The sequence below is a fragment of the Embiotoca jacksoni genome, unplaced genomic scaffold (genome assembly GCF_022577435.1).
Source record: "Embiotoca jacksoni isolate LCO1_2020_lvr unplaced genomic scaffold, fEmbJac1.0.p SCAF_2, whole genome shotgun sequence".
NCBI classification, from domain to species: Eukaryota; Metazoa; Chordata; class Actinopteri; family Embiotocidae; genus Embiotoca; species Embiotoca jacksoni.
The window spans coordinates 3,783,266-3,801,849 of NW_027185340.1; the positions used below are offsets into that span (position 1 = coordinate 3,783,266).

Consider the following 18,584-nt stretch of genomic DNA (forward strand, 5'->3'; position numbering starts at 1 on the left):
CTTTATGGCAGAGTGGCCCGACGGAAGCCTCTCCTCAGTGCAAGACATATGAAAGCCCGCATAGAGTTTGCCAAAAAACACATGAAGGACTCCCAGACTATGAGAAATAAGATTCTCTGGTCTGATGAGACCAAGATTGAACTTTTTGGCGTTCAAGTACAGAGATATCCTGGAAGAAAACCTCTTTCAGAGTGCTCTGGACCTCAGACTGGGCCGAAGGTTCACCTTCCAACAAGACAATGACCCTAAGCACACAGCTAAAATAACAAAGGAGTGGCTTCGGAACAACTCTGTGACCATTCTTGACTGGCCCAGCCAGAGCCCTGACCTAAACCCAATTGAGCATCTCTGGAGAGACCTGAAAATGGCTGTCCACCAACGTTCACCATCCAACCTGACGGAACTGGAGAGGATCTGCAAGGAAGAATGGCAGAGGATCCCCAAATCCAGGTGTGAAAAGCTTGTTGCATCATTCCCAAGAAGACTCATGGCTGTACTAGCTCAAAAGGGTGCTTCTACTCAATACTGAGCAAAGGGTCTGAATACTTATGACCATGTGATATTTCAGTTTTTCTTTTTTAATAAATTTGCACAAATTTCTACATTTCTGTTTTTTTTCTGTCAAGATGGGGTGCTGAGTGTACATTAATGAGAAATAAAATGAACTTTTTTGATTTTAGCAAATGGCTGCAAAGAGTGAAAAATTTAAAGGGGTCTGAATACTTTCCGTACCCACTGTATATCCTATCTTTCTATCTATCTATCTATCTATCTACACACACACACACACACTGGTAATTGTGTTTTTTCTCTGGTGGACAAAGTCCTGATTCAGATTGCACAGAGATCGAGAGCATGGAGGCTTGTGCGAAGGCAGCGACTAAGACAGGCCTGTTTAGATGGAGCCTGAGAGTGTGCTAGTTCTTCTCGGGTTTAAATTGCAGATCTCAGGTAAAATCATAATTTGCTGGAAACATTACTAAGAATCTTCAACACCTCACCACAGTGTGGCCTGTGCAGCCACGCTCCTTAAACACGCTAACTTCATCAACTCTGAAGTACACACGCATTAAGATATGCATACCTTTCACGGGAAGGAAAAAGGTTTCAGAGATTTCAAAATCCGTGACTGTGTAAACCTCGACATTTTACACCTAACAGACACACACATATTCTCTAACAACACAAATAAACACTTTACAACATGACTGATTTGAACCTGAGTGTGGCCTCAGTCTGCAGCTCTGCAACATAAAAAGCCTCCAGTATGGTGCGCAGGAATGCTGAAGACATGTGGTTTTGCTTCTCTAAAAATACAGATGTCTGCAAGATCATTACACAGAATTAGGAATCTGAATGTAAAACTTTTGAAATTTTTATTGTAATATTTAACATATTGTATTCTTGACAGAAGAAATGAAACTATTTCTTAGCTTCAGTGTTCAGTTTTAACACCTGTCCTAATAAGGCCTTGTTTTAGTTACACATCTGATATTAGTTGTAGCTGTAATATGATAACTATTCAAACTATATTTTTTTTATACCGTGTTTAAATGCTCAGTTTAATACACAAACATATACCTTAAGGAAAATGTATGGACTTCATGTTATCCCAGACCTTATAAATACAGCAGAACAGAAGTGACATGTGCAGTAGGCCCTTTGTGAGAACATGTGTGCAAGATATGTGTATGGTTGTTTTTGCTCCACAAGTACCACCACAGCCTGCCTGGCTTGGGAAAAAAAAAAAAAAAAAGAGCATCTGGCAGACAGCTTAGGCACACCAGAAAGGAATTTGATGTTTTCAAGAATCCAGTGTAATCTGAGCAAAAAATCTGCAAGGTTGACCCTGACAGATTTTAAACTGATAACGATTCAGAGATTTTTTTTTTTCAATTATTTTATTATTGTATTTTTTGCAATTATTGAATCAACTTTACATGGTTGACCATGATGCATCTTTTCATCTTTTCTTTCATTGACTACAGCCGTTTCAACAGCACATTTCTAATTATTCAGAAATCTTCTGAAATCACTTTCAGAAGTGTTTCTTTGTCTGATGTGTGTTCATGATCAGTGTTGCAGGCAGAGCCGGAGACTTTACAGACAGAAATATATACCTTAACTCTTTTAAATGGTCAGGAATGTGATGTGACTTCATGCCATTCCTCTGTTGATAAAGTAAATAACTAACAGATGCAAATCATATGCTTTGATATGGAGTATTATTTCAACACGAGGTAAAAAGCCCCAGTACACGAGAACATAATGATATCTGGAAGCATCATTGCAATATATTTTCGGCATGTAGATGCCACTTTGATCCAAAGCAACATAAAGGTGAGCTGGCTATTTAGAGGAGCAGATGGATGTTTAACCTGATGTCCTCGAGAAATTTTCCAAACCAGGAGAGATAGACAACAAGACACGCGTTCCTTTCAGAGGCACCAAAAAGGTTTAGTGTCGCTTTCTACGGCAATTGATTCAAGCCATCTGACTGTGGAATCTAACCTCTGACAAACAAACACAAACAAACACACACACACACACACACACACACACACACACACACACACTGAAAATTGCAGAAAAGTTTGCTATAGATTTTACACAAGCAAGATATAAGGTCGCAGCCCTTGTAGTTTGTCTAATAGAACCCATGACCCCACCCAGCTTTCACAATACACCCAGGGGCGGAGGCCTTCAGCTGAGGTACAGGAAGAAGAACAACTTTATATGTCAGCTCATAGTGCCAATTTGTTGGGTAATTTAGAGGATGAGGCTGGCATTGCTCTTTTAAATTTTTCCTGTTTTTAACAAATTCCCACAAAAATTCCCCAAATATCAAAGTGCTTGTTCATTTCTACAATACTGGTTTGGCTGGGGTGATAAATTATTAAGTCTGTTCCAAAATATAGAGTTAAAAAACAGGCTAAATAGATTCCTAAAACTGTTGGGCATTGTCATTGTCAGGAGTAAATAAGGAGTTTATTAGGGACTACTTTCAGCTGTGGATAAACACACATTTAACATGCTAGTGAGTATTTACGCAGGACAGTGTCTATTGAGCTGAAATGTTCATGTGACCGGTGCGTTTGCTGTATAAGAAACATATAAAATATCACCACACGTCTTCTTCAAGCACCATTTAAGAGACAGAGACAAAGAGAGGAAAGTGCTTTAAGGACATGCGATATGCTGCAAACTCACTGTACTTCAAAGTGCCATACAGTGACTGTGCTGTTGGCTGTGGAATGTTTGGCAATCAACTCAATCAATTACAGAGCCACAGAGAAAAAAAAGAGGATCTGCTCTTCATAGACACTATATGAGGACAGTCTGGAGATTACATAAAAGTCAGATAGAGGCAGCGGAGCAGAGTTGAATGTCGTTGTCCAGTTGGTGCTCGTAAATAGGATTGTACTGGACATCCTATAGAGGTGTGTCAGAACATCTTCCCTTTGTACCAGGATGATAATGATGATGATGATGATGATGCAGGGGAACGGTTCCTCAAGCCTGGCTCTGAGAAGCATGGTGTCTCATCTGAAAGATTAATCAGCTGAAAAGAAATGTGATCGGGGTGAGTACAAATATGAAATAAATATGAAAAAAGGCTTCACATAAAATTCAAAATAAATCAGTGTTTTCTGTAAAGTGTCCTCATTACAAAGAGGACAATCAGGATCATGAAAAGTACTTTGATTCAGATTCAAATCTGTTCAACTACTGATTGTAAAAAAGACAGATGGACACATCACAGCAGAAAACTCAGAGGAAAAGTATTGTTTCAACTGCAGAAGTTAGAAAAAAAAACAAACAGCTGTGACGATTACAATGTTTGTACCCTACATGTTATGAAGTGATCATGTCTGGATCTCTTAATAAAGACGCATGAAGTTACAGTTACAAGGGCATGTCTATCATAATAGGACCAAGCAGTGGGGGAAGAATCCAACTGCAGACCTCGTGTACGGGAACCTCACGTCAAAACAGCAGGTCTGCTTTAAAAACAGCAGCACAAGGTAAATGTCCAAAAACTCACTGGAACATCAGTCTGACACAGATTTGCCCTCAAATGTCTTTTCTTACTTATACAGTACAGTCAGCAGGCCACTCACCTTCTTTGCGCAAAAAACACTTCCAAAGGCAGAAGCATAGGGACATAACCAGCAGAGCTGCGACAGTGGTGACTGAGATCAGGATGGTGAGAGCCGTCCCAACTACAAGGGGAAAGAGACAGAGACAGGATAAGGAGAATTTTCAGCCACAAATGGGTAATTTAGGTGATGGTATTTGTGTATGTACAGCAAGACCTGTGCTAGTCTGGACACTGTGTCCCTATTGTGGACAGTCCCTGATTAAGTTTAGGATTTAATCTACAGTCTGATTTCTATAAGGTGTGCCCTCTTGACCCATTCAACCATTTATCTCCTGCCCATTCTTAGCTGAACTTTTGTCTTTGCTAGAGGAATGCTTCCAATTTCAGACAAAGAGTTGGATCCGAAGATTAAAACTCTCATGTATCTCAATTAATATGAAGCTTAAATATGTACAGATAGCCAGTAGACCGATAGCTTAGTTTAGCATAGAATGGAAAAAGGAGGCTATACTGGCACCTCTAAAGCTCACTAATTAACAGAAGTTTATTTACTCAGTCTCTATAAAAACTCAAGTGTATAAACAACAATTGGCCGTTTTACAGGTGGCTTGTGTGAGGCTTTTTCATGGCTGTCGGCAGGAAGGCAACCAGCAGACACTCCGGGAGGTTGTTGGTACCAAACAACAAAATTGTGGTATTTTTTGATCAGGTTAAACGGTTAATGTTGACACTCCATACAACTCCTCCATTCAGGTGCATTTCAGCCCAAAGTACAAAGTGTGAAATATTGTGTACCGTACCTGGGTATGGTATGACTAGGGCTCCATTTGAAAAAGGCAGACTAGAGTCCAGATCAGGTGTACTTGGCTCTGGTATGCATCAGGCGTGAGAGGTATTTTTACAAACATTATGAAGTGCCCTTCTGTTAAGGCTACGACATCTACAATACTGGAGCGTCTGTCACTTTTTCAAACATGAAGTTTGAAAATAGACGAGTGTCCTCCTCGTCTGTGCTCCAAAAACAAAAGAAGCAGTAACGTGAAATACTTGTAATACTCCATTGTAAAGCCAGCTGTAGGAACTGTATCGATTGGTTTTGGCACATATTTTCACGTCCACAAGTGTCATGTAGAGGATGATGTAAGTGTATTTCTGTACAAATCATTAATGTGCTGTTGATTTTGGCTAGGGGAGAAGTTGGTAGGAGAAACAATTGTACTCGGGCACTGTACAGATTAATCATCCCTGTCTGGAAGTGCTGGTTGGTGAATCCGTGAACTGGGCAGAGCCAAGCTAGCTGTGTCTCTATGTTTCCAGTCTTCGTCAAGCTCCCAGGAATTGTGCTTGGCTCTGCAGAGATTTTGCGATAGTGGCAAACTGAGTTACAACAACTTGTGCATTCATCACACAGTGCACACAGGCTCAAAAAGCATTTTTCAAACACAAAGTCCTTGGAAATGGGAGTGTCTTTAAATACCTTTTTGAGCATTTTAAATCCCACAAAATGACTCTTTTCATTGTTAAAGTTTGATCCAACAACATTTGGAAAGTCCAGAAGAGCTGTATGATTACATTATTTAAACCCATTCATGAGTACGAGGAGCCAACAGGAACAGCCTGTTCAGCTTGGTTATCTCATGTGCACCCTAAGTGCTCAGCTGTGAAGGACACTGATGTACTTGCTTTATGCGCTAAATAAATTCATCGTCTTTGTGCTAAAGTGAGTCATCCGTCTGTCTGCTGCTTCATTTTGAAGAAGATGAAAGAAGGCTTGGGGTTGGCCAGGACAAATAAAGACACAATGTTATTAAAGATTTTATGACGGAGATCCACATGGATGCAAAGGTTTACTGATGCCAACTCACTTTTAGTGTTCATGGATACAGCAATTGGTGACTCAAGCCCTTTGTGGTGCACCAAGCACTTGACTGACACGTCTTTAAGCAGCCCGGATCGGACAGTCAGCGTGCTGATGACCAGAGTGGTGCCATCCCCCTGCGGGAGTTGCGTGGTCACGGGGGGGCCCATGGTGCGGTTGTCTCTCTCCACGTTCCACACAATCTCTGCCGGGGGCCGCGACACCGAGGTGCAGTTGGCCTCGATCACACCCGGAGAAGTGGTCTTGTAGCTCACCTGAGGTTTTGGCAGCACTGGAAGAGATGAACAGAATCAGCACGTTACAAAGAGCATCACAACACATCGTCACACATTTAAACAGGCTCACATTGTTCCATGTGTCACAGATGACAGGTTCATTAAAATGCATTTGTTTCTTTTTTCTGTTGGGTATGACATGCAGAAGTCAGAAAACTCTGGAAATATTGCAGCATGATAATAATCATTAAAAAAAAGAAATATAAAAAGTATGCCGTGGCAGAGCGAGTATATGAAATGGATTATTTCAATCTGCCAGCTGGCCCAAATTTATATTTAGTTTAGTTTGTGTATCAAGTAGGTGTCTTCAGTTAAATTGCTAAAATCATAACTGGGATAAAATGTTGAATCCTTTGGATCAGCTGAGATATGTGAATTCCTGCACTCTTAACATCCATAAGTAAATGTCTGGCTGTTTTTAATTCTCTGTTCTCGGGGCTGAGCGAGGAATGCGATACACTGGAACCGAGAAGATTGTTGTTGGCAAGAACACGTTCAGCCACAGATATTTGGCCCTCTTAGCTTCAGCATCTTCTCAGACTTCTAGTTGATGAACATCACCCACCCTTGGTCTGGATAATATTTTGGGGTGGATGAGAGCACGAAAGAAAAACACTCTGGTGATAATCCAAACCGTAACAACACCCTACGGAGCAGCACCAAGTTGATGTGAAAATTTCAGGAATTATGGCTTTTATATTCAATTTAATTCCACAGTTTTTTCGTATCCACCAATGAGCTCATTAAATACAGAAAGATTAAACTACCCAACAGCATATGAAGAAGTTAAATTTAGCTCCACCCGGACCAAATATCAATGACTATCATTACAATGTTGCTTACTACACTACTAATATTGCAGTTAAAACAATTCATTAATACACACTTTTCTTCACGATGAGTACTTTTCATAATTTAAGTATAATGTTTACCTCAACACTGCTGTTGCTACTGATACTAACTAAATAATAAGTATCCTTGTTCCAACACATATTTTATATGACATACATCGTCTGAAACTGTAAAACTACATCAAATAGAGTCACATCATCTCATGCTCATGCAGTGACTACTTCAGTTGCATTACAATTTTAAGGTTACTTAAGTTTGATTGCAGTTCTTTCACAGTACAGTTGAAGTTGTTTCAATGCTAAAAATAAACTTAATACATACACATTTTTAAGACTATTTCAAAATTTAAACAAAGTTCTAGCCTATTCAGACATTTCCTGGTTAGAAAAAACAATTTTAAAGTCGCTTTAATACTCAAGGACTTTCAAGACTTACTCATGTTGTAAAATTGTAATTTGTTAAGGTTGTGAGACTATTTCAGTCCTAATCTGGGGTCATATAGTCACCTATTAATGACATGGAAAAGATCTGTGCGTTGTGTGTATTGATTATTATTGTTCATGGTACATTGTACATTATGTGGGAGCAATTACAGGCGGCATCACGTCACGTCCAAAGTGGACGGGGTGGAAGCCCGGTGGCATCAATGAGCAGCAAGATAAAACATTCATGCTAACCATGCTTCGGCACTGGAAACACCTACTGTACTGTACAGTTCAATTTCAAACAAAAGCACATCTGTGTCTTGAGATGACTCTGAGAGAAAAGGAACGGGAGAAAAATGGAAAAGCGAATGAGCACAAAGGGAGCGAGACAAAGCACAGAGGGAATCACTGTCCGCTGCGAACACTGACACAGTCATGCATCAGGACCTCGCTCCCTGCCTCCATCATTCTTTCGAACGCTCCATTCTTCACGTGGACACACTTGCTCTGTGTTTGTGTGTTAACAAATCAGCCAGCAGCCGAGCCCTCCTGCTGTATCATGAAAACACTGAGGCCACACTCAGGAAGAAAAGATCAACATTCCTGTCTTAACCCCGAGGGGTACCTGTCTTTCCTGTCTGCAAAGTCCAGACTAAGTCTTCCTGCACTCGCTCCAAAGTTTGCCTCCTTTGTTTATCATTTGTCTTCCCGGCTCCTACATCTACTGTGGCGCATAATCACTCGCAACTAAAGCTCTTCAGAAATGAGCATCTGAGAATCTTTTTTTTTTTTTTTTTTAATAGAAAATGAAAATTCTGCCAGAAGTGCCAGTAATGTGAAACAAAGCAGCAAAAGACTGTTGACTGAAGCAGCAACAATAGCACTGGCAACAATTAAATTCATTTCTCTAACGATGGAAATGTGGCTCAGTCTGTCGGTTCACAGTAAACTATGTCAAGTTGATGGAGTGCCTTTAAATTTGTCATTAAATCTGGTTAGTAATTTGATAGGAACATTCCTGGTCCCCAGATTAAGACTCGTAAAGATTCGGTTGGTTTCCTGACTTTTCATCAAGTGCTACCAAGAAGTCAAATTTTCCACTTGTCAAAATGTTAATTTAAAAACTAACAGGGTAGTTTTAGACATTTCAGGAAGCTAATATCAGGCTTTAATTGTCTAAAACAATCTATTTAGTACAATGTTTCCACATTAGTTCTTCTTGCTGAGGCGGCACCACCTGAGGCAGAGGGATATGTCCTGATTGTTGATAAGTGGACTTGTTGCTGTGACAAAACAACCCACAAACCAACATGTGGCTGACAGACACCCACTTAATGTTGCTGACTCAAACCGCTAAAAAGCTTATCTTAACCCTCGGGTTGTCCTCGGGTCAAAATGACCCGCAGCTGTGTTCAACCAAGTTCTATTTTATTTTCATATTTTTTGGGATCATTGTTGACAAAGAGACTGTGAGGGTTTCTTTAAAGAATGATGACCAATGATCCCAAAAAAAATATAAAAATATAGAAATAAAATAGAACTTGGTTGAACACAGCTGCGGGTCATTTTGACCCGAGGACAACACGAGGGTTAACTTGAGCGGAATATAAAGATTTTACAACCTTTGTGCAGAGCCAGGTGAGATGTTTTCCGCTAACCAGCTGTGAGTGGCAGCCTCATATTATCATGAGGGTGTTATCAATGCTCTTTTTAACTCTTGCCAAGAAGGTGAAAAAAGCTTATTTCCCAAATAGTGAAGGACACTTTGAGATTACACAAGAATGTGTTTTGTATAAATACAGTATATTATTGAAGAAGTTTGAACCTATTCTTTAGTCCAGCTTTGCCATGTGTACACCAGCTGCATGTCAGTGTGGGCCATACTTTTATACTATAACCATATTAATAACATTACCAGTATCAGTGGATTAGGAAAATCAGATGTTTACCAAAGGTGGTGAGGCAAACCACGGAGCTCTTCGGCCCGTCAGTATATGTGTCGTACAGGCAGGTGTAGCAGCCCTCGTCCTGGATGGTAACGGGCTGGATGGTGAGCTGGCTGTCAGACAGGGAGGTGCTGAGCCAGACTCTTCCCTGGAACGGAGGCTCAATCATGGGGTCGCTGCGCTTTGCAAAGGAGGCCACCTCCGTGGACTCTCCTTGAGCAGAGGTGTGTTTCCAAGCAATCTGTTGCACCTTTTCAGGCAAACCGTAGGAGCACGAGAGGGAGGCCCGCTTGCCGCTAACCGCTGTTTTGTTGCTTTCACCAGCGACGTGAGCTGGGGATGAAAAAGCCCGTCATCCAGTGAAAGAAAGATGCATGACGAGAAAAGATAAGGAAAAGAACAGGGAGGCAGAGGGTGCAAACAGGACAATGTAAACATGCAGAAATATGAGGCACCCAAACAGAAACCAGTCACTGGAATTTGCACCAGCTGTTTCTAGTTAGTGGAATGAGCCCTCCTTCTCCCACTGCTCCACAGCGCTTTATTAACATGACTGGCTGAGCCTCAGCAGGCTCATCAGCTTGTGTTCTTAGGTTAGCAGCGGTTAGGGACATCTGTATTCACATATTTCATTTTTAGTGGTCGAGTGCAACGGGCAGGCATCCAAAATCAGTTAAGCCATGTAACACCAACAGGGACAGAAACGATGGAAACTGAATTCAAACGGCTGCTATTTATGTGAGCACCTCTGTCTTAAGTCATATTATTCCTCCCTTATAGTGACAGCTACTATATATTAAACACTTACTCAAACAAATCTCTCATCTTCAAACTCAAAAACAGAGAACAGATGTGAATGATATTGATACTGTATCAGATAGAGAACAGGCCTCTCATCTCATCTGGGCCGTAGATTGTGGATACCCGAGGTCCTCCGTTTAGATCTAAGAGGCCAGTCTGACTCCCTTCACTTTGTCACCGGGATTCTCCAACCTAGTTCATGACTTTTCTAACTGTGCACAATACATAATCTCTCTTTTTACAGTTGAATAAGAGCGCTACAGCTTTTAATTTTTTTTTTTTATTCTGCTTACTGCAGTTGTTTATAGAAAAACAAATGCAACTACTTTTCCCAGCTTAATTGCTGTGCAGCTCATAGTTCAGCATTTCATTACAGCACACGGCTTCGACCCTTTACTACTAACTATTGGTCATTTATAGCAGTGATGATCAAAGAATCAACAATATCTGTTAATAAAATAGGTAAGATAGTTAAATATAATAGAAATCCTCCTCCCTATAAGAAATAGCTTTTTGTTTGAAATCAGTAAATCAGATTACAATCTATTATGACAGCCGTGACATACTGTTAGTGACCCTGTGTATTCTCGGGTTGGACATGCATAGATGTTATCATTACTATAACATATTAGTCCTCCTCTCTTTGCAAATGACATTTTTATTCATTAAGATAAACACAGTTATTGTAAATGTCCTTACTCACAGGTAACAGTGAGACACGTCTGTCCCTGTTTCGACCCAGTGGGATGCAGGTCAAAGATGCAGGTGTAGCAGCCTTCATCACGGAAGCCCACCCTGCGGATGGTGATAGCTGAGGTGTCCTTCGGGGAGGAGGCGAGCTCCACGTGCTGCTGCCCGCTCACACTGTCTGTGTCTCCGGGCTGGTAGCTCAGCAGGGTCTTGTTCTGGACATCCAGCCAACGCACCTGCCTCAAGGATTCCCCTCGTTCCCTCGAGACACTGCAGGTCAGAGTGAAGGGCTGCTCCACTGGAGCTTGCAGGCGCTCTGGTGCTGTTACTCTGCCTGAAACACCCACCAATATGTTCATTTCACACAGGAAATAATAAGGTGGGCTTTTAGGATGTTTATGTCCTCATCTTCTCAGCTTGACTTGGCTAACTCACCCTGTAGTTGTCCCACCATCAGTAGGAGTAAACACACCTGCAGACCCTCAATGCAGGAGGCCGGGATCGTCATCTTCTTCACTGCTCATTTAAGAGGAGGAAGAGTATACTGGGATTTCACAAGTTATCACAGTCAGTCTAACATACATGAACTTCAACTCTTCTAGTTTGTACTACAAATTTTCCAACATGCATGAGCGTTGACAAGTTCACCTTTTAACCTCGCTTCACTGCCCAAGTCAGCTTTTTAAAAAGCATTTAAACGTTTTGAGAACTAGTAAGTGTGACGCAAAAATATTTCCCCCCGAGCCGTGACATCCCGTGTGCAGATGTTCAGATCAGTATTAAATTCAGTAGGCCTCAGTTTTCTAAAAGTTTTAGTTTAGTTTTTCTCAAGTCTAAAACAACGACCAGCAATTAACTTATATAAATAAATAGTCAATAAACTACATATATTACACTACGCATATGCAGCAATCTACATAAAAGTTTCACATGTTCTGATTATTTTGAGATCATCTACAGTTAATAAAGAGAACAGAGGAACACTCAAATCTGCAACGTATTTTTTTTTTTAGCTGTCATATAAACTATAAACACACATGAGATTGAGACACTCACCTCTCGCGTCTTAAAACAAAAGGTAAAAGCCAAACGTGTAAGATGTTCTACCTCCACAACATCTCGCACATGGCGCATCCTTAGTCTACTATCCAGCGGTGTTTGGGAACATCACCCCAGCACGAGCGATAAACTATGTTTTTTTTTTTTTTGTTTTTTTTTACTGTTTTCTACTGTGCGCACTACTAACAGAGTGAACTCCAGCCGGCGACAGCAGCAGCGGACTGAAGCGGAGCTCAGAGTAAAGCCTAAAGCACAGCTGATGTTTTGGGCTCACAGCGCCCTCTGGTGACACTTCGTGCGCATTGCTCGACCGAGGCAAGTGTATATTTGTAATATCAAATATGCATGACAAAACAAAAATCTAATTAAATTTGTATTGTCTGTATATATATATATATATATATATATATATATATATATCCTATAAGCCCACAACTGTAACATATGAAAACTATGAAAACTTTATTGCTTAGATGAGTTTTTTTTTTTAAATTTTACATTAAAACAACGTTAACTCTGAGTAATAACGAAACACATTTGATGTTAAAACAATAATGTATCACCTTATCATTAGTATATTATTATAACATAAAACGTGTCTTGCTTGTGATAAGTTTGTATAATGTTATGACGTAAAAATATAATAGCATAAAACTGATCCATTTTTCTTTTTCTGGCTTTTTCAATGAAGAGATTGGTTAAAATAAAACAGGTCTTTATGGTTTTAATAGGTTAAATATTTTTGTTTTCTTTGAATATAATAAGGTAGCCTCCAATTTTAGGCTTTTTTTTTTGTTATTATCTGACAGGGCGGGTAAATAAATGTAAGAACATCAGCCCCACAAAACCACTAACAGGGTCAAATTACGTAACTGATGTCACAGTTTAGCGTAAATAATAAAAAAAAAAACAATATTAATCTTTTAATTTGTAAAATCCTTAGAACTACGTAAACGCTCCTCAAGAGGTCTTTGTCAACGTCACAGTTTTGCGACGGAAGTGGACTCGTCTCGGTGACGTGCCTACCCGGACTTTCAGTTGTAACATGACAGCTTTAACGACAAAAAAGTCCCAAAATGAGCTCGTTGTGTTTTTTTAGTTTAATGTGAGCATGAACTGAAAACTGTCTTCGACGCTTCTGACTCGTGCACAGCGAGTTTCCGGCGGACTAAAGGCGGTTTTACGGACATCATCATGTCGTTTGTGGTGGACTCGGTCATCATGTTCACCTCGCAGGTAATTAAAAAGTCGACATATTGTTCGTTTATTAATTTTGCTCCACATAATTAATTATGTGACAAACCAACCGGGCTGATTTATGGTGTATTGCAAAAGAAAAAAAAAAAAAAAAAAGGACATCAGAGCAGAAACAATTATTCGATTAAACAACGAATTGATCGACAGGAAGTTAAAAGACAACTTTTTTTGGGAATCACTTAAATCATTGAGTCATTTTGTGTTAAATAAAATGTTAAAATGATTTGATTCCAGTATCTTAAATGTTAATATTGTCCAGTTCCTCCGGTGTGTCATGATAATAAACACTATTTTTTTTTTTTAGTTGTGTCAGGACAAAACAAGACATGTGAGGCTTCACCTTTTAACTTTAACTGGTCGATATTTTCACACATTTTCTGACATTTTAAAGACTAAATAGCCAAACAATTAACCAAAGACGTCATCGATAGATTTATCCATAATGAAAATAATTGCATCTCTCCTGTACACGGCCTGATTTGGAGGAGAATTTGTGGCTGAATGCAACAGACAGGTTTGACTGACGTGGTTATGTATTTGTATGACTCTTATGGCTCAACGTATTTCTGCAAATCTGTCCCCAATAATCCCTTTGGCTCAGCAATGAACTGCTCAGGTTTTGTAGGTCAAAGGTCAAGTTCAATGTGACTTCACGTCTGCGATATCTCAGGGAATCTCTTAAAAATCTGGCCAAAAAAAATATTCACTTGGTCTCAACTAAACTACCACGGTGAGCGTGTGCAGCGTCTCCCCCCGGGGGTCATCAAGGGGGCACGACCCCTTCACCGGCGGTTCGTCGAGTTTCGGTTCCCCTCGATACTCGCGCCCACCACTCCAGCTGTTTAACATCTGGTATTGCTTGTTCCTGCATACTGTGGCAACGTCATCTTTGCTCAAAGCCGCAGGACCATTCACACGAGCACCTCGACCACTCTTTCACGACCTGATTTCCTTCTTCGCTCGAACTCGTGGGTTTGGTGACACTCGAGAAGAAAATTTAGCTTTTGGAATGAACTCTGATGAACTGACGTGATGTGACAACATATTTGTTTTCCTTTTTCTCTTTCTTCTCCAAATAATTCTCATTCAATTCAACGCAGGTGCTGTTCTTTGGTTTCGGCTGGTTATTCTTTATGCGCCAGCTGTTCAAAGACTACGAGGTACCGTGTTATCGCATTGCATTTATTTACAAACAATGGGTGTGTTGATTTCATGCCCAGCTATGATGATGATTCTCATCCCAAAATCATAGGAGTTCACCTCGTCATTGTTAGCTGAGCTGTAAAAGACTTCCCATCTGTTTTGTTTGTTGACAGGTGCGGCAGTACGTCGTCCAGGTGGTTTTCTCTGTCACCTTTGCCTTTTCATGTACTATGTTTGAGCTCATTATCTTTGAGATTCTGGGTGCCTTAAGCAGCAGGTTAGTGCATTTTTCTTTGGGATATATTAGAATTGTATTGCTCACAGCACATGAAACACATCAACCCTCGTGTTTTTGCCGCAGTTCCAGGTATTTCCACTGGAAGCTAAATCTGTACGTGATTCTGCTGGTCCTGATCTTTGTGGTGCCTTTCTACATCGGTTACTTTGTTGTCAGCAACATACGCCTGCGTAAGTTCAACCGCTTTTTTACCACTGAAATTTAAATATTTTGACAAAATGTCCAACGCTGCTGCTTGAGGAATTTTATATCACAAGTGACACGAGGCTGTTTGCTGTGTGTCCATGTAGTCCAGAGACAAAGGCTCCTTTTCGCCTGCATGGTCTGGTTCACCTTCATGTATTTCTTCTGGAAGTTGGGCGACCCATTCCCCATCCTGAGCCCTAAACATGGTGAGTGTGCTTCTCTCGTGCACCTTCGTGCGCGCCTGCCGTGTAGATTTGAAAGGCAAGTGAAGTGTTGCTGTCTTGTGTTTAGGGATTCTGTCCATTGAGCAGCTCATCAGTCGCGTCGGTGTGATCGGAGTCACTCTCATGGCTCTGCTGTCGGGGTTTGGTGCCGTCAACTGTCCCTACACGTACATGTCCTATTTCCTCAGGTAAGCTGAGCTGCGGTTCCTCCGACACCGCCTTTAACAGCCAAGTCAAGCAGTGCGGTTAATCCCGAGTCTCGGTATTTATTTTGATGCTGTTGCTTTTAATGCTTCATGGTTTTTGTTGTGTTCACAGAAATGTAACGGACAGCGACATCCTTGCTCTGGAGAGGCGGCTGCTCCAAACTATGGACATGATTGTCAGCAAAAAGAAGCGGTCAGTAAAGACGACAGTTTTCTTTTCTTAAAACTACTAAAACAACTTTTGTACCACTACATTTTTAAAAGGTACATGTACTATTTGTGAAGGATTGCCATGACGCGGAGGCAGATGTACCAACGTGGGGAAGATCAGAACAAACAGACGGGATTCTGGGGCATGATCAAGAGCGTCACCTCCACGCAAACGGGCAGCGAGAGTATCCTTTACGCTTACGTTCACTGTGAAGGGAAAGATTCTTCACTTTTAGCTGTTACCAGATACTTGTGTACTATTTACTCTATTATAGTATTATTAGTAGAGATCAGCCTTGACTCTTCCCTCCAGATCTCTCTTTGATCCAGCAGGAGGTTGATGCTTTGGAGGAGTTGAGTCGGCAACTTTTTCTGGAGACTGTGGACCTGCAAGGCACCAAGGTGACGTGTGTGCACACAAGCAAACAGTCCACCTCGCCGTAGACGGCACACACATGCCTGGAAAACTAGCTTTTTCAGTTGTGGTAAATGTGGCTACTTGATTTATTCAATTTAGTGCAAGTTAACACCAACGAGTTGATTATCCCATCTGAGTTTTGTTTTTCTTTTCCTTGATAAATCCACGTTAAGTATACCGGTTCCCTTTTTGACTCACGTTTCGTCTTCAATAATGTCTGAAAAAAATATTCGGGTCGTAAGTTAGATGCTAGAGGTTCAACTTTCTTCATCATCCACACGGCAAGTCAACCGCTCTGTGCATCTGGTGCCGTTTCAAGGGGGAAAGTGTCAGCAAGGTCATTTTCTGAACCAGACTTACTGCCTCCCTGAAACACTACATCAAAGAAGGTGTTTCTAAAATGTTGATAACAGTGTGTCAGATTTGTTCTTGGTTAATTTAATTTATTAATGTCAGTGGTTTCATTATAAACTATTGCTTGAATAAATGGCTAAAATTAAAACGAGAGTGGGATGTGACACCAGTACTGAGAACCAACAGCCTGAAGCACTGACTGCCATTTAACACACATGGGTGTCAACTCAACTCAACTCGATCAACTCACACTGCCTATTTTGCCTTTTGTAGGATAAATGATTTACTCATTCTTTATCACCACTTTTCCTAATCTTTAGGAGCGAATTGAGTACTCAAAAACATTCCAGGGAAAATACTTCAACTTCCTGGGCTACTTCTTTTCCATCTATTGTGTTTGGAAAATCTTCATGGTGAGAACATTCACGTATTGTACTCCAGCATTGTGTCTTTCCCTCACACATCAGTACCAGTAGTTACATTAATCACATGTTACTCTGTATTTAAAAAAAAAAATTATAATTGCTTAAGATGTACAAATACGTTTATTTTAAAACCACCTCTTCTTTCAACTACAGGCCACAATAAACATAGTGTTTGATCGAGTTGGAAAGACGGATCCAGTGACGAGGGGGATTGAAATTACGGTGAACTACCTGGGCATCCAGTTTGATGTAAGAGAGAGAGAGACACACACACACACACACACACACACACACACACACACACACACACACACACACACCTGCAGCAGTAAAGTCATGTATAATACATCATGTTCTCTTGTAAAGATAATTGCTGGCCCCGTATCATCACTTCTCTGTTCTCTCCGTCGTAAACCTGTTCGAGTCAGGTGTAATCTTTCCCCCATAAAGACAGTTCTTTAATTGAGTTCTGGCAGCTCCCACTCCCAAGAGCACGGCATTACATTTGAATTTGAATTAATGACTTTTTTTTTTTTTCTCCTTGTCTCAGGTCAAGTTTTGGTCCCAACACATTTCTTTCATCCTGGTGGGAATAATAATCGTTACATCTATACGTGGCTTACTCATCACCCTCACCAAGGTACAACTATCTCATCATACATGTTCTACAGGCAACTGGTCTTAAAGTCGATAAATCTAAACTGAATTTGACTTGCTACTTCCTTTTTAGTTCTTCTGCGCAATCTCAAGCAGCAAGTCGTCCAACGTCATCGTGCTCGTCCTCGCTCAGATCATGGTGAGTGTGCGTTTGCTTCACGGTTGTCTTTTAACAGAATATAGTCCACGAACTGCGAACCCATCTGGATGTTCTCCGTGTGTCTCAATCCAACAGGGGATGTATTTTGTGTCGTCTGTGCTGCTGATGCGTATGAGCATGCCACTGGAGTATCGCTCCATCGTGACCGAGGTTCTGGGAGAGCTGCAGTTCAACTTCTACCACCGCTGGTTCGATGTGATCTTCCTGGTCAGCGCCCTGTCCAGCATCCTCTTTCTCTATCTCGCCCACAAGCAGGCGCCAGAAAAACACATGTCCCTCTGATCTCCTACAGAACGCCTTCTTTCGCTGGGATATGACTCCTGACGCATTGGGTGACTTTCAATCTGGAATTTATAAATATCCAGAAATCTTTTTTTTTTTTTTTAATTTTTTTTTATTTGACATAACCATCTGGACTGCCTGTTCCTGAATCAGGAATGGCTGATTTCTGGGTGTGAGTGAAGGGGAACTATTGGAGCACGTGAGGAAACAACTGAAATTAAACAGCATTGGTAGAAGGACTTTAGATTTTCCTGAAAATACAAACACTTTGTTCTGTGCTCTTAAATTTGTATTCTTTTTGCCCAAATGTTTATTTTGTTTAGTTTGTCTGAAAACACTGGAGCTGAACTGTCCACTGGGTCTCACTGCTTCACTTCCACTGAGGTGCAAATATGAGCAATTGATTAAAGATGCCACTGGTGATCCAAGTTATGAAAGTTGTAATTTTAATAAAATGTCATTTTAATTGGGAACAAATACCCCAAAAATGAGCTTTAATTCAGATGATATGTGTTTATTTGTTTTTGTTCATGGAAATTGTCGTTCATTTACTTTTATTTTGAAAATAAGAACAGCATAGAAAGTACAAAAAAACACAATGCATTAAATAAAAGAAGTTGGTGAATGGAGAACAAAATAAAAGGCCACAGTGTTTACTGGTATTGTTAGCAGTGTTTTTAATCTTGGTGACATTGGTAATCTCAGGTGTGGTTAACATATTACTCCACTGCTCAG

The 18,584-nt window shown here is 40.6% G+C and overlaps 2 protein-coding genes across 2 annotated transcripts; one reads left to right on the forward strand and one right to left on the reverse strand.

Moving 5' to 3' along the window:
* Positions 1-1,882: 1,882 nt before the first annotated feature.
* On the reverse strand, positions 1,883-12,225 carry LOC138200976 (OX-2 membrane glycoprotein). Its single transcript, XM_069154027.1, has 7 exons — positions 12,027-12,225; positions 11,406-11,486; positions 10,984-11,304; positions 9,483-9,812; positions 5,968-6,252; positions 4,122-4,223; positions 1,883-3,562 (listed from the first exon to the last, which is right to left on the reverse strand). The coding sequence occupies exons 2-7, from the start codon at positions 11,476-11,478 to the stop codon at positions 3,555-3,557; spliced, it is 1,119 nt and encodes a 372-aa protein (XP_069010128.1). The 5' UTR covers positions 11,479-11,486; positions 12,027-12,225; the 3' UTR covers positions 1,883-3,554.
* An 809-nt stretch (positions 12,226-13,034) lies between these two features.
* LOC138200978 (Golgi pH regulator) lies at positions 13,035-18,511 on the forward strand. The gene is made up of 14 exons (XM_069154030.1): positions 13,035-13,265; positions 14,387-14,446; positions 14,603-14,706; positions 14,791-14,897; positions 15,018-15,119; positions 15,205-15,325; positions 15,456-15,536; positions 15,629-15,738; positions 15,867-15,955; positions 16,646-16,738; positions 16,904-16,999; positions 17,301-17,390; positions 17,481-17,546; positions 17,643-18,511. The coding sequence occupies exons 1-14, from the start codon at positions 13,224-13,226 to the stop codon at positions 17,847-17,849; spliced, it is 1,368 nt and encodes a 455-aa protein (XP_069010131.1). The 5' UTR covers positions 13,035-13,223; the 3' UTR covers positions 17,850-18,511.
* Positions 18,512-18,584: the final 73 nt, after the last annotated feature.